Below are 15,279 nucleotides of genomic sequence, written 5' to 3'. Positions count from 1 at the left end.
AATATTTATACTTAAAAATAAGTCGGTATATTAATGAGAGATTAATTTTTATGTTTTACTAAAAAATAAGTTAAATTGTACTATTTTTGATTATTAAATATTGTCATAATTTAATTTATAATTTATTTAGGGTGCCCTGAAATATGTTTAAAATATTTCACAAGATAAAACGTGTCACAAATTATGTCAATTAAACAAAAATACCTTAAAATTAGAACTCTTTTGTTCAGTCTAAAGTTATATTTAATAAATATTGTGTTAAAAATTTATATTTCTAATAAAAAGAAACTTAAAATAAAATAATAAATTTTGAGCCTGAAACAAGTATTGTTAAATATTTTAATGAAATTGTTGTTGTTCACGTTGTTTAAATTAGTAATAATAATAATAATTTTATACTTAATTATAAGTCGGTATATTAATGAAACGTTAATTTTTATTCTTTACCAAAAAGTAAGTTTAATTGAAAGCTATTTCTGAATTTAAACATTGCAATTAAAGTAATTTATAAAGGGTGCCCTAAAATTATGTTTAAAATGTTCCACAAATAAAATATAGCAAAAATTATGTCGATTGAACTAAAATACCTTAAAACTAAGATAAAGCTAATTTTGATTATTAAACATTGTCATTAAAATAATTTATTTAAGGTGCCCTGAAATATAAAATAAAGCGTGACACAACATATCAATTTTACTAAACTATTTTATACTTAGTAAAAAAATTATTTGTAATAAAAATAATTAAAGACTACGTTTAAAACAATAAAATTAAAAAATAAATGTTGAAACAAACATTCTTGCATATATTCATGTAATTAAAAAATATTTACTACTAAAAATGTTTATGTTAAAATTTAACAACAACAAATATCTATTTTTGAAATACTAATAATTCATTTTTTAATATTTTTACATAAACGGGACAAAACAATTGAAAGCATAAGGTTACATTAAACAAATAAACTTCAAAACTCTTGACAAGGCACGATTTAATCCATCATTTATGGAAATTTGTAATTTTATTCATACACATCAATTTTTAAACAAAAATAAAAAAATATTTATTGTTTCGGATATTTAAATATAAATGAACCTTTCTAACAAAATATTCGAACTGAAACTGAACTGAACAAAAAACAAAGCAATACAAGTAACTGTATTTTGTTATTGATTGTTTTTTAATGTATGCACCGAATTATATTCATTATAATGGTGAATTATTTAAATATATTTAATATTTGTGGTGAAAGTATTTGGTTTGATTTTTATTGACCAGTTTAAAATTGAATGCGAAATATTGCATAGGTAAATCTTGCTTAATTGTTCATACTTAATCTTCTGAGTGGATTAAAATGCAATAACCTTAAACTATTTAGGTAATAGGTAACAATTTTTGGCATAACTAGGCGAGCGAGCTTAGAATTTGTGTCAATCAACCCAGCAAAGTTTGCACAGTAATATTTACTCTCATCGCACATTATCTCTGTTTTAATATAATATAAAAGTTATATTTATATTAAAATCACAATGGAATCAAATGGTCAAGAAACTAGTGTTGCTCCAGTTCCAGTCCAAACTCCGTCTCCGGCTCCAGCCGAAGCTCCGTCTCCGGCTCCAGTCGAAGCTCCGGAGTCGGCTACGGCCGCAGCTCCAGCTTCAGTTCAGGCTCCGACTTCAACAACCACAGATTCCGCATTAAGGAAAATATTCGTGGGTGGCCTCAGCCAAGACACCACGGAAGTCCACATCAAAGAATACTTTTCCAAGTACGGAAGCATCGAAGCCATCCGCCTCAAAACCGACCCCAACACCGGCAACTCCAAAGGCTTCGCCTTCGTCGTGTTCGCCAGTCCCGAACCGCTGGAGGCCATCTTCGCCAAAAGTGAACACACTATCAACAACAAAAAAGTGGACGTGCAAAAGGCCAACATCAAAGAGGGCAAACTGTTCGTCGGCGGCATAACCGCCGAGATGTCTGAGGATGAAATCAAAGAGCATTTCGGCCAGTTCGGCAAGGTCATCAAGGCCGAGTTCCCCATCGACAAAACCAAAAATCAACGTAAGGCGTTCTGCTTCATCACCTTCGAGTCCGACTCGTCCGTCAACCAGATAGCCAGGACCAAAAAGCAGACTATCAAAGGCAAAGAGGTGGACGTCAAGAAGGCGTTGTGCCAGGACAAAGCTTTCGGAAACGGTTTTGCGCCCAACAACGGGCATTTTGCCGGCGGACGCGGACGTGGTGGCCGAGGGAGGGGCTTCCAGGGCCGCCGCGGTGCGTTTATGCCGAGAGGTAACCAGATCAGTGCGCAGGTCCAAGGAAACGGATGGACCAGTTTCGGAGATTGTGGTGGGAACTATCTCGATTTCGGGTACGATCAAGGTTTTGGCGGGAACGGTGCATGGAATGGTCAAGGATATGGAGGCTACGTCAATGGTACTGCCAACGGAGGCATTCCCAAACCGAAGGCATCTCAACAAAGATTCCAGCCATACTAAATTGTATAGTGCTTCTCACTGAGTTATTGATTTTAGTTTCTTATGTTTAATATGCTTCTTAAAAGAAGATGAAACGTATCAATAATTTTAAATATGTGCATGTTGATATAATTTATACATAAACTGTTGTGATCCCAACCATGTAAAAACATTCTTCTTAGAAGAATGTTATAATAATATTTGTGGGTTAATTTTATATTTAATTACTGTAAACCCGCTGTTGAGCGTACAATAAATATATTAGTAAAAATATATTGTATTATTTAAATTTATTACATTTGGGTACGTGCTATAATAATCATCAATGGAATACATATATTGAATGGTTTCTGGTAGAAAAACCTGTTCTCTTGAAGTAACAGTTATCGAGTTAAAAGTTGCTGAATTTAAAATGGTAACTATGAGAATAATTTAATTACTGTATACTATGTACATAGACAAATGTCGTTTCCCTCACCCCTACTTTTGCCCTACAACAAAATTTATTTATTCGAGTTAAAAACCCGTTTCAACAAATTGGGCTCAAAAAACTGGTTCCTATCTTAACATTTTGTAAAATATTTGTCAAGTTTTACAATTATCGAGTTATTTGGATTTAAAATATTCAATCTAAAATGGTATATTGTGGCAATAGTTATTTCATCAACTGTGTTGTCAGAAAGAATAATTACTGGAAATATTGTATTATTTTAATTGACTACACAGAATATCTCTAAAACAATCACTCTGAGAAATATTTATAAATTGTACCTTTTTCTACCAAAAAGACTGGGTAAAAATATTTTTATAAAATATTTGGATATTTCAAGAAATAAAAAAAATTGAATGAATTATTAGAATAAAAATGTATCGTGTAATTATTTGTGAGATATTTATAAGCTGTATCTTTTTCTACTTAAAAGACTGGACAAAATTGTATACCTAAATACTTAAATAATCCACCAGAATCAAATCTCACGAGTCGTCACTGTTTATTGCTTGTTTAATTGTTGCTTTTACAAAATATTGCATTTCTATATTTGTTTAAATATTAATTTATATTCAATTTAAAATAATAAAAACATAAACAATGTATTTATAATTTTAACATGCTTCCCCTGCCTTATTTGATGAGACGCCACTGGTGAAACACCTGTATATAAAATTAACTGAAATATTTAGAAAATAAATTTGGGAGAATATTACACAAACGTAAATAATACTCAGATACACACACATTATTGAACGTTGCACGTTACCTTTAAGCCCACAATTTGATACATTTTTAAATATTTTATAGGTTAGTTTAGATCACAAACAAATATGAGTATATTGAAGGAGATTCATCGAGATTGGTCTGTGTTTCGAGATTCAAACATTATTATTAATGTAGCAGCAAATTGTTGTTAATTAACACTATTCTTGGTGTTATATTTCAAGCAGACAAGGTAAAAACATTTTTAATTTTTAAACAATTTAAATCATGTGATTTTCCATAAACAAGGTCACACTAATGCCAACTTTACCACTTCTAATTTGAACGGAGATTGTGGCGTACGTTAATTTCGATTGATTTTTAACAATAAAAATTGACTTTATACGTTTACTTTACCATCGTACACACGAGTGCGGTAGAAACATTAAAATATTCGAAGTCAATAAATTTCGTTTGAATTAATTCTAGTTCCGGTCCTGTGCGTCAGGTCGCAGTGGTGCCAACATAACGCGGCGTCTGTAAACGGCTTGGCGGCTTTCAATTCTAGTGCGCTTTAGATGTTAAACGCTGCCGTTTTTTGTGATTTGTTTGCTTGGTTGTCCTCCGCTCGGAATTCTCCCCGACCCGTCTGCCTGGTGGTGAACACTCTGCGAAAACCGCAAAGGGAAACGTGATGTGCGAGGGCGTCGTGCGAAACGGACAGTGAATGTTTGACGACGCTATTCAACCAGCTGAATATTACATTAGCCCGCCTTATTAGACAGGCAATCTAGGTGAGTTGGATCGTAGTCGATGAGACGGGGGCAGAGCGAGGTGATGCAGCCCTAGAATGTCGGGCCGACGTTGGTATCTGGTAAATGCGCGTCGTACGCGCACCCTAACCTCAAAGCCGCCGTAAACATTCTAGAATGTTTCCGATTTAAACATGTAATTTATTACATGGTTTGCAGACTGTGTAAGAAGGCACTGCACGATATGATGCGGGTGTGGCAATGTTCCTTTCAAGACTGCTCCGGGTGTCTTGTCATGAGACAAATGCTTCGGCACACACATCCAATGGTGTGGTTCAGAGAGGAACTAGGGAAGAAATAATAATGAAGAGTGTCAAGAACTGTAAGGCAAGTTGTTGTTATGCCTTATTATTAAACCATTGATACCATGCACTAAATTTAGACGACGAGTGCATTTGTTGCTTGCTTACATTTCGAGTTGTTTTATTCACACATTCTAACATTCAGACTACAGTCAGTGGAACAGTTTTAAAAAATCATTTACACTGGAACTCTTTAAAGTAAAGTTTATGGTTGTAAACATTGTTCTGTAATATCAACTTTGTTTTTAAACATTCTCCTTTATCATGTTTAAATACTTCAGATAAGACCAATAATATTCTATATACATATATGTATATTAAATTACAATTTTCTAATCACAATTCAATTTATTTCTTCCTTCCATTACCAGTGATTTTTAATTTATTTTATTTATTATATAAACTTTAATACTCTTCAATATTTTATATGTTTAAACTGACACTTTTTCAGATTACATGTTAATGAACTTCTTGTGGCAACAAGTTTCTTTAAAATAATTAATTCGTCCTTGAAATATTTGCATTTTATATTATTTTTATCAAATTTAATACTCAATGTGTTAATAATGTTTTGGAATGTTTTTGATTACAATTCTTTTTATTTCTTCCTACATTATTAATGTTTTATATTTATATGCTGTGTTAGTTTTAAATTAAAATTTTAATATGTATATTTTCAAAACTTGGGGAGGATCATGTCTTCGTAATATTAATTATTTCTAATTAGCAGTAGCAAAATATTGATTTTTTATTGCTACTTTCTCGTTAGTCCTTCTTACAAAGTTCCTGTGCTCTTGTGTGTATTGTTCGATATTTTACATGTTTAAAGTGATATTTTTTCGTAAATTTTAAGAGTTATATAATAATTCAACTATAACTTTTAAAAATTATTCAGTTTTAACTAAAACCTTTTTAGTAGAAGTTCAAACCTTGAAACATTTTAATACAAGATTTTCGTATATATTAAATAAAGTTTCTCTAAATATTGGATTTTGATTATTTATAGCATGATGAATGTTATAAAGTCTTTAAATTTACATTTATATCTGTTATTCATTAATTAATTTTCTTTCTACTAAATGGTTTTTATAATGAAAGTCTTACTACATTAAATAATTTGCCATTTACTTAAGATGTACTTTGCTGTTTTTTATGTATTTAAAAAATAGGTTGTTTTAAACAAGTTTCATAATTTCTTGTTAATATTACCTATTTAATGGTGACAACATAACAAATTTTATTACCACTTTCTCACTTGTTCTTACGAATTTCTTGTTTTTGTGTTTGTCTTCAATATTTTACGTGCTAAAACTGTTTCTTTTTTTCAGATTTTATGAGTTATGTAGTCACTTATTTTATTTTGATTTTTAATTTATCTATTTGTTATAAAAACTTATATATTACTCTCACATATTTGTTATGTTTTTTATTTATTTTGAATGTTTTAATTATTTAAAATTGTTTTTCTGTAGGTTTTATGTGGTGTTATAACAGGGTGTGCCTTAACTAGTGGGTCATAATTAAATATTTTATTTATTAACAATTAATTAAGGCATTTAATTTAACAATTCACTTTCCTAATCTAAATTTAATGAATCAAAATGTGAATAGGCACACTTAAGGTTTTATTTTCAAATAATTCAGTAAACCTATATAAATCAGTTTTTTGAGAAAAATCTGGTAAAAAGCCTATTTTGACTGGAGAAAATAAGTTTTGAAAATTAGTTTGTTGTAGATTGAAGGGGGTTCCTCGCAGGACAGTTTGCTTAGCTCATAACCGTTGTAACTTATTTATTTATTGACCTATCTAAGTATTCTGATAAACAATTTTGCTCAGTCTTTTAATTAAAAAAAGGTAGAGCTTATAAATCTCTCAGTGAGATATTCAGATTAAAATTAGTCAATTAAAATAATACATTATTGCAATATTTTCAGTAATTATTCTTTCTGACGACACAGTTGATGAATTATTGAAACTATTGTTACAATATAATATTTTAAATTCTCCAAATTGAATATTTTAAATCCAAATAACTTGATAACTGTGATTCTAAGAGATATTTATAAGATTCTACTGAAAACTGGACATAAATATTTTATAAAATGATAAGATATTCGAAGAAAAAAAGACAACTAGTTTTTTATCACAATTTGTTGAAAAAGGGTTTTTTTAATTCGAGAAAATGAAATTTTAAAATTAATTACCTCACCCGACACGTTTTTCTTAATGAATAATCATTTATTCATTCAAACTATTTTGTTTCTTGGAATATTTAAATATTTTATATAAATATTTTTTGGTAGGAAAAGATACATCTTATAAATATTTCTATTTTCGAGATATTCAGTTTAAAATATTCGATTTAGTTAATTAAAATTATATAATATTGTAATATTTCCAGTAATTATTCTTTCTGAAGACACAGTTGATGAATTAATAAAAATATTGCTACAATGTACCATTTTAAATGTTACAAATTCAATATTTTAAATCCAAATAACTCGATAACTGTGATTCTAATATATATTTATTAGATGTACCTTTTTCTACTAATAAAAATGGACAAAATTATTTCATAAAATGATAAGATAAAAGTTATACCAGTTTTTTTAGCATAATTTGTTGAAAAAGGGTTTTTTAACTCTTAAAAAATAAATTTTGAAAATTAGATAATTGTAGATTGAAGGAGGTACCTCACACGGCACATTTTTCTTAACTAATAATCATTCATTCACTCAAACTTTCTTGTTTCTTGAAATATCTAAATATTTTTGCTCAGATTTTTGGTAGAAAAAGGTATAGCTTATAAATATGTCTCAAAGTGACTGTTTTCGAGTTATTCTGTTTAAAACATCCAATTTAGTCAATTAAAATAATATATTATTGTAATATTTGCAATAATTATTTTTTATAACACAGTTTATGAATAAATGATAATATTGCTACAATATACCACTTTAAATTAAGTGAATATTTTAAATCCAAATAACTCGATAACTTTTTTACTGACAAAACTGTACATAAATATTTTATAAAATGATAAGGTATTCCAAGGAAAAAAGTAACAATCAGTTTTTTTTAACTCAATTTGTTGGAAAAAGGTTTTTTAACTCGAGAAAATAAATAATGAAAATTTAAAATTTATACATTAAAGGAGGTACGTACCTCGCACGACACATATTTCTTAACTAATAAATAATCATCCAAACTTTTTTGTTTCTTAGAATATATAAATATTTTATAAAAATACTTTTGCCCAGACTTTTTGGTTGAAAAAGGTATAGTTTATCAATTAAAATAATATATGATTGTAATTATTCTTTCTGACAACACAGTTGATGATCTTCAAATTGAATATTTAAAACTTTAACGTGATAACTGTGATACTAAGAGATATTCATAACATGTACCTTCCTACTGAACAAATATTTTATAAAATGTTGAAATAGAAGCCAGTTTTTTTTTTGAACACAATTTATTGAAAAGGGTTTTTTCATTCGAGAAAATAAATTTTGTTGTAGATATAAGGGACGAATGTTGGGGAAAGGGAAAACGGTTGATTAGTTAAGTAACACCCTGTATATTTTTATTTAATTTCACACAATTTATTATTTCATTTTTTTACATCAAATATATTTATTTCGTAACATTTAATAGTTTTTTATATAGATGTCTGTGGAAACCTTGAAATAGTTAAATATCAAGGTTTTTGTAAAATTTAAATAGTAAATTTAATAGTTTGTTTATACCATAATAAATGTTATAAATCTTTAGGTTATTAAAATTTGTTTTGCATTTATGACTATAATCTTGCTGCATTAAAATATTTGTCTGTTTCTTAAAATGCACAACTAGGTAAACGTACAATTAGCATAACTTTCATCTTTTAGGTAAATAGAAATTCAAATAAGTACATCACAGTTTATTTTTATTTACAGACTCAATCGTCCCTTTGACAAAGCAACATATACACGAGTAACATAAATAAATAAAGGTTTATTTACACACATACCACACACCGCAAGTTCAAATTAACTAGAAAGAGCAAAATGGCCACGAACACCCAAAACAACTCGGTCGACATCGACCAACGTAAATTCTTCGTCGGCGGCATGACGCCCGACACCACCGAAAACGACATCATCCAATATTTCAGCAAGTTCGGCGACATCGAAACGGTACGGCTCAAGGTCGATCAGATGACCGGCAAGTCGAAGGGCTTCGCCTTCCTCATCTTCTCGACCATGGAGGCGGTTTCGGCCGTGCTCGCCAAATGCGATCACTCGATTAAGGGCAAGAAGGTGGACGTGCAGAGGGCGAAGCTGCGCGAGGGCAAGCTGTTCGTCGGCGGCATCACGCCCGACATGACCAACGAGGAGCTGACCAAGTACTTTGAGCAGTACGGCAAAATCGTGAAGACGGAGTTCCCGTACGACAAGGTGCGCGGCCAGAGGAAGAACTTCTGTTTCATACTGTACGAGTCGGAGACAACGGTGAACAAGATCGCGAAGCGACAGAAGCTGACGATCAAGAACAAGGAAGTGGACGTGAAGAAGGCGACGGCCAACCAGCCGCCCAGCAATGGGTTCTTCGGTGGACCGCCGATGCCTCCGCCGCCGGCTGCTAGAGGGGGTTTCCAGAACGGAAACTCGTTTGGACGCAACTTTGGGCCGGGCAACAACTTCCCCAATAACTTTGCCGGTCGTGGGCGTGGAGGTTTCCGTGGTGGAAGAGGTGGCTTCCAGAATGGAGGGTTTAACAGGTCGAGTGGCGGCGGAGGAGGTTTTGGGCCGAATCAGTTCGACAATGACGATGGGTACGGCAACAATCAAGGAGGAGGATTCGGTGGTGGCAATCAAGGAGGAGGATTCGGTGGTGGCAATCAAGGAGGAGGATTCGGTGGCGGCAATCAAGGAGGATTTGGTGGCGGCCACCAAGGAGGAGGATTCGGGGGAGGTAACCAAGGAGGTTTCAACAATGGTAACCCGGGTTACGGAGGAGGAAACAATTCCGGATTCGGCCCCAGCAACAACGGATTTGGGGGCAATAATCAAGGCTTTGGCCCGAACGGAAATCAAGGAGGTGGCTTTGGTGGCAATCACCAAGGAGGCTTTGGTTCCAACCAAGGTGGTGGCGGTGGTTACGGCGGAAACTCCGGGGGTTATGGACCCAACGGTAACCAAGGTGGTTTCGGTGGTAATAACCAAGGGTACGGTGGTAACAGAAATCAAGGGTTTGGAAGCAGCGGTTTCGGCAATCAACGGGGGTACAACCAAAGGTTCCAACCGTATTAATTTATTTTCTTGACTTAACAATCATTTTTATTGTGTATGTTCGTAATTGAATTCTTAATTGTATTTTTATTGCTAAATAAACGACGGTAGTATTAAGAAACAGTCGTTTTTCTTTCCCTACGTGACCTACAACCTATCTTTTAATATAATGTCATTAAAAAATAGCCTACAATCCCAATTGAGTTATTGTTGCAGTCTAAATAGTACATGCAAACATATTCGGCCGCATGGCGTAATAAAAGTTTATATTTAAACACAATCAACACACGGTCAATTATATTGTCTGGTGGCCGAGAAAGCCATTCTTCATTTTAAATTGGATTATGCGTATTGTTTGGATTGTATAATGCGTGCGTGGAAATATTTCCACTCGTTGCTTCACGTTTCTTCTTCACTTTTCCTCTCAATATGAATAAATTGGCTTTTAAAATATATCATTACTCACTTTCTTTTTGTTCGAAACTATTGGTTTAAGAAACATTGAACATTAAATAAGATTTAACTAGTCCATCATAACAAGGAAATAACTTGACCGACGTTTTTACTATTACAATATTTAACGTTCATTTTCCAAATATGACGTTCACTGTCCATTAATTTAACTATCCTAATGGCTGACGTAAACGATTCTTTACAAAACAACTCTGTTCTTTTTTTCTTCTTAAAATTTAATTAGCTAAGTCATTCGTTAATGAGTGACGTTCTGTGGTGACCAGAGAAATATCACTGATTTCTATCGTGTATAATATTAATTAGGAAATTCACACCTCTAATTAAAATTAAAAATAAAATATTTTATTTCTTGGCTAAACTGGTCAAGTGGTAACTACGCAAAAATTTGTCTAAGCTTGAAAAACTTGTGACTGTGAAATGATTAGTGGATGGGGGTTCGTTTGACTCCAGAACTACAAGAAACACCCTTGTTTTCGACGAATGACGAATCTGAATTTAATTTATAAAAAAATGGTTGTTCTGCTTATGTTAAACACTCTACAGGAAAAAAAAACTACAAAAAAAATTTGTTATACCCACAGTGAAACCTGGTGACGATTCAATTAAGCTGTGGGGATTCCCCAACTTTTGTTGCGTATGCCCCCCTAGACTGATTTATGTAAACAACAATTTACTTCCATAATTGAAGAAATAATGCTCTTAATGAATGTGTTTCAACATAAAAACGATCCCAAATACATCCAAATTTGTGAGGGGTTGGTCAAAGGACAAAATCATCGATATTTTGTCTTGCCCGTCCCAATCTTCAGACATCAACTCTACAGAAAACATGGGGGATCACTTTTATAACCAAATTCGACATAAAAATTTTACAAATTTAAATGAAATCATCACAGCAATTCAAGAAGCTTAAAGGATGAGAATTTAATCATTAATTTCATAATTAAAGTTGATATATTTACGTCCAGTTCAATTTAGAAAAATATATGTAAGAATAAGGATATAGTAGTTTTTATAAAACTGTATATAACAACAATAGAAAATTAATATTATTTTAACAGTACATATTAAATAAGAGTTATAGTTAAAATATTTCTCAATACTATAATAATGACCACCACTGTATCTGATTATGATATTTCTTTGGACACCAAATCAGACTAATAAAGTACGTTTAAAGTAATATTTTCTTCGTTTGTGTGACAAAAAACGTATAAAATTTTGAAATATGTTTATATACTTATTCGACAAATTTTAATTTCTATTAAATTTCTTACACAATCCAATCTTTATATTTAAATTTTTTGACTAACACTATAAATTGTATTGACAGAAATTTGCGACAGTGTAGGCAACATGTTTATTTTTAGGTTAGGCTATTTTAGTGTACGTAACCTATGTACACAAGTGAACAAACTATGTTTATAAGTTGGTAATATCAAAATTTAGATTTAGTTTAGTTTGTTTTCTATAAAAAATTAAAACTGCATTATAGCGGCATAAAATTAAATTGGCAAGTCTGGAACCTCGAAATTGGACTCAACGTTGCCGCTGTGAATTTTTATATTTTCTAACATTTCATTTCTAACACGTGTTTGCGTATATAGATTTATTTTGTGTAGTAATATATTTATCTTTCATTTATTACTGTGTTTATTAATTTGTGTTAGTTCGACATAAATGATTTTTATTGTGTTTGATTTGTATGATTTCTTAAATTTGAAAAAATGCTGATTTTTGCGGTTTTATCTAATAAATAATAATAATAAACAGAAAATTAAAAAAAAAAAACAAAATAAAGAAATGGAAACCTAATTTAACCTATTTTTTTCGGAGAGTTCATCAAATATTTAAAAAAAAATGTTTTTATTTTTTATGAAATGAAACCTTAGAAAATAAATAATTTTAAATTTGAAAAATACTAATTTTTGAGTTTTTTTCTTGAAATTAACATATTTATTAATTAAAACTTTTTGCTTTTGTTCTAAATTTGTAAACATTTTAAGAATAAGATTTTAAAATATTTATATACAAAAACTTGACACTTTTATATTTTATAATATTCTATTTTTCATGAACTTCCTGAAAAAAAAATAGATTAGGTTAGGTTAGATTTGGTTTTACATAATGAATATATTCTCAAAAAAAAAAAAGAAATGGAAACCTAATCTAAACTATCCTATTTTTTTCAGAAAGTTAATCAAAAATAGAATTAAAGAAAATGTTTTTATTTTTTATGAAATTAAATCTTAGAGAAAAAATAATTTTAAATTTGAAAAACACAGATTTTTTGAACTAATAGAAAATTTCAAAAAAAAAAAAATATTTTTTATGATATGAAATCTTAGAGAAAAAAATAATTTTAAATTTGAAAAATACAGATTTCTTGAGTTTTTTTTTGAAATTAACATATTTATTAATTCAAACTTTTTGGTTTTGTTCCAAATTTGTTTTAACAAAAATAAAATTTTCAAATATTTATATATTTCTATTTATTTTTTTTTTTTTTTTGAAAATATTCAATTTTTAATAAAAATTTTATGGAAAAACGACAAAAATCAGTATTGTTCAAGCTTAAAATTAATTTTCCTCTAAGAAAATTTTTTTTAACTGACCAAGACAAGTTCTTCATCAATGTGTCGATTTTTTATGGCTGAAAATGGGTGGAGCCGCGATTCAATTACCTTATCTCAGAATAAGTTATATTTTTCGAGAATTACTTTTTAAGTCACTCTTAATACTACCAACATACAAACAAAGTTTGTTTACAAATATATATAAGTTGCAGTACTAAAATAATCTAACCTAAAAATAATTATATTGCCCAGACTGGCAAAAGTTGGTACGTATAATACACAAAGTGTTGCCAACAATATGAACATTAAATTGTATATGTAAAAAAGTTACTAGGTATTCTATCTTGTAGCAATTTATTGGTTGATTAATTGGCATATATAAAACAGACTTCTCTTGTATAAACTATTTTGAAATTTTGTCTCCAATGTACACAAAATTTAAGAAACAAGTTTTTTATACAATACAAAAATATTCGAAAAAGATTTCAATCTCGTTATCTCTGCAGTATGTCAAATTTAAACAACAGCTCTCCTTAAACGTTCTTAGTATAAAATTTATGCTTACGTAACGAGTCAAGGCTGGTACCGAATTGGCTGATAATCAGATTTGGGTTCATCGATGACGTCAACAAGGAATGGGTTTTACCGGAACTTATTGGCATTTATTATGGAACAAATTGGAGGAAATTTTCACTGTATTTATTATGCAAATAGTAAATTTTACATCAAGATACCGAGGGCTGTATAATTTCTCTATACAACGATTTATTATTATAACACTGAATTATTGCCTGAAATGTGGGTATAAAACTTCCAACATTGATTGTGAATTATACAAAATTATACACCAACACTTAGTTTAGGTTTTTTGTTTTTAATTTATAAAGAAAACAATCCATTAGAGTATTTGTAAGAGTTATATAAAAGTGAAAGCAAATGCTTTTTTTTGTAAAAAGTTAATTAATATTCTAAAGTGGTAAGATTACTTAAGTTTAATCACTTAACAAGTAAAACTAAATAAATACTTACAATAATACCTGAATAATATACGTTTGTTTTGGTTCTAGTGGCACTCGTTTATTCTTAAATCGACTGGGAAACAATAAACACGCATTAAATATTTATAGATTAGTCTGGCAGCTTGTTAGCCCTGTCACATTGCTGATGTATCTATTATTTACCAATGAAGTTAGTTTATTAATTGAATGTTTGCCAATCTCGTCCAATAATTTGTGCGAACTGGGCCAACGAATTCGATCAAGATAAGCCCAATTTATTGTTCCTGTGCTAAGTGTTTAACGGCAGACGTAAAAATAAGCATGCGTGTCAACCGCACTAATTAATATCGTCATTAATTTTCATTTACAATGTTAAAAGTGCGTAAATGTATGCAGATAAAAAAATATTAACCCACATGCATAGATTAACATTTCCACAACGGCCCATTATTATTCGCGAGCAGACAAAATGGAAACGCAAGAAGTCGAAATCGGATCCGGCTAAACGTGGAATTTGCGAATCGGGTGCAGCCCCCGAAATGCTTACGCCCCCTCGCGACCGGGATCGATATTTAATCGCAACGGGTAATACGATACGGCGTCAGGAAATGGATCGTTTTTACCGTTTCGAAAACAGGTGTGGGTCGTAAATAAAATGAGTTATGGTCAAGGCGAACCGTTTTTAAAAATAGATTGGGCACTTTCGCTTTTTTAAAATGTCCGGTGCGACGTGCCGAAAACCGAAAATTATCGGCTAGGCATTGTCTGCGAGATTGCGTTTTAAGTGGATCGTTAGCGTTTCCTAACAAATGGGCGAATTATCTGGTCGCAAATGCACTTGAACGGTGAAAGGTTGTTTCCATTACGAAACTGGTTTCCTTTTAAGTTCTTTAATCTGACGCGAATCGGGTTTATGGACAGCTAATTTTTTCGTTATCGTTCAATGCAACAATGGAAATTATGGAATGTTTACGTTTAATTATATAAATTTATTGTTTGTTGCTATTTGTGTTTGTTTGGTGAAAGGTTGTTTCCATTTCGGAACTGGTTTCTTTTAAAGTTCTTTAATCTGACACGAATTCAGTTTAAAAACAATTTATTCTTTTGTTACTTATGAGTGAAACAATGGAAATTATGGAATGTTTTAATTTAATAAACATATCATTTTTGA

The 15,279-nt window shown here is 30.7% G+C and overlaps 3 protein-coding genes across 5 annotated transcripts in view; 2 read left to right on the top strand and 1 right to left on the bottom strand.

Moving 5' to 3' along the window:
• LOC109599675 (venom dipeptidyl peptidase 4) overlaps nt 1–15,279 on the bottom strand; it is a 44,578-nt gene that overhangs the window by 20,338 nt on the left and 8,961 nt on the right. The window lies entirely within an intron of this gene.
• LOC109599678 (RNA-binding protein squid) lies at nt 1,203–2,720 on the top strand. Of its 2 annotated transcripts, none has more exons than XM_020015696.2 (2): nt 1,203–1,307; nt 1,386–2,720. In XM_020015696.2, exon 2 carries the CDS (start codon nt 1,530–1,532, stop codon nt 2,496–2,498), a length of 969 nt encoding a protein of 322 aa, XP_019871255.2. In that variant the 5' UTR covers nt 1,203–1,307; nt 1,386–1,529; the 3' UTR covers nt 2,499–2,720. The 2 variants fall into 2 exon arrangements, with proteins under 2 accessions (XP_019871255.2, XP_049822992.1); XM_049967035.1 differs by having other exon boundaries at nt 1,379–2,720.
• On the top strand, nt 4,198–10,181 carry LOC109599677 (RNA-binding protein squid). 2 transcript variants are annotated; one of them, XM_049967034.1, is made up of 3 exons: nt 4,198–4,466; nt 4,644–4,811; nt 8,726–10,181. In XM_049967034.1, the coding sequence occupies exon 3, from the start codon at nt 8,837–8,839 to the stop codon at nt 10,079–10,081; it is 1,245 nt and encodes a 414-aa protein (XP_049822991.1). In that variant the 5' UTR covers nt 4,198–4,466; nt 4,644–4,811; nt 8,726–8,836; the 3' UTR covers nt 10,082–10,181. The 2 variants fall into 2 exon arrangements, with proteins under 2 accessions (XP_049822991.1, XP_019871254.1); XM_020015695.2 differs by lacking the exon at nt 4,644–4,811.

Source organism: Aethina tumida, chromosome 4, assembly GCF_024364675.1.
Source record: "Aethina tumida isolate Nest 87 chromosome 4, icAetTumi1.1, whole genome shotgun sequence".
Classification (NCBI taxonomy): domain Eukaryota; kingdom Metazoa; phylum Arthropoda; class Insecta; order Coleoptera; family Nitidulidae; genus Aethina; species Aethina tumida.
The sequence above is the reverse complement of the archived record's forward strand: the minus strand, read 5'-3'. Positions and strand labels throughout refer to the sequence as shown.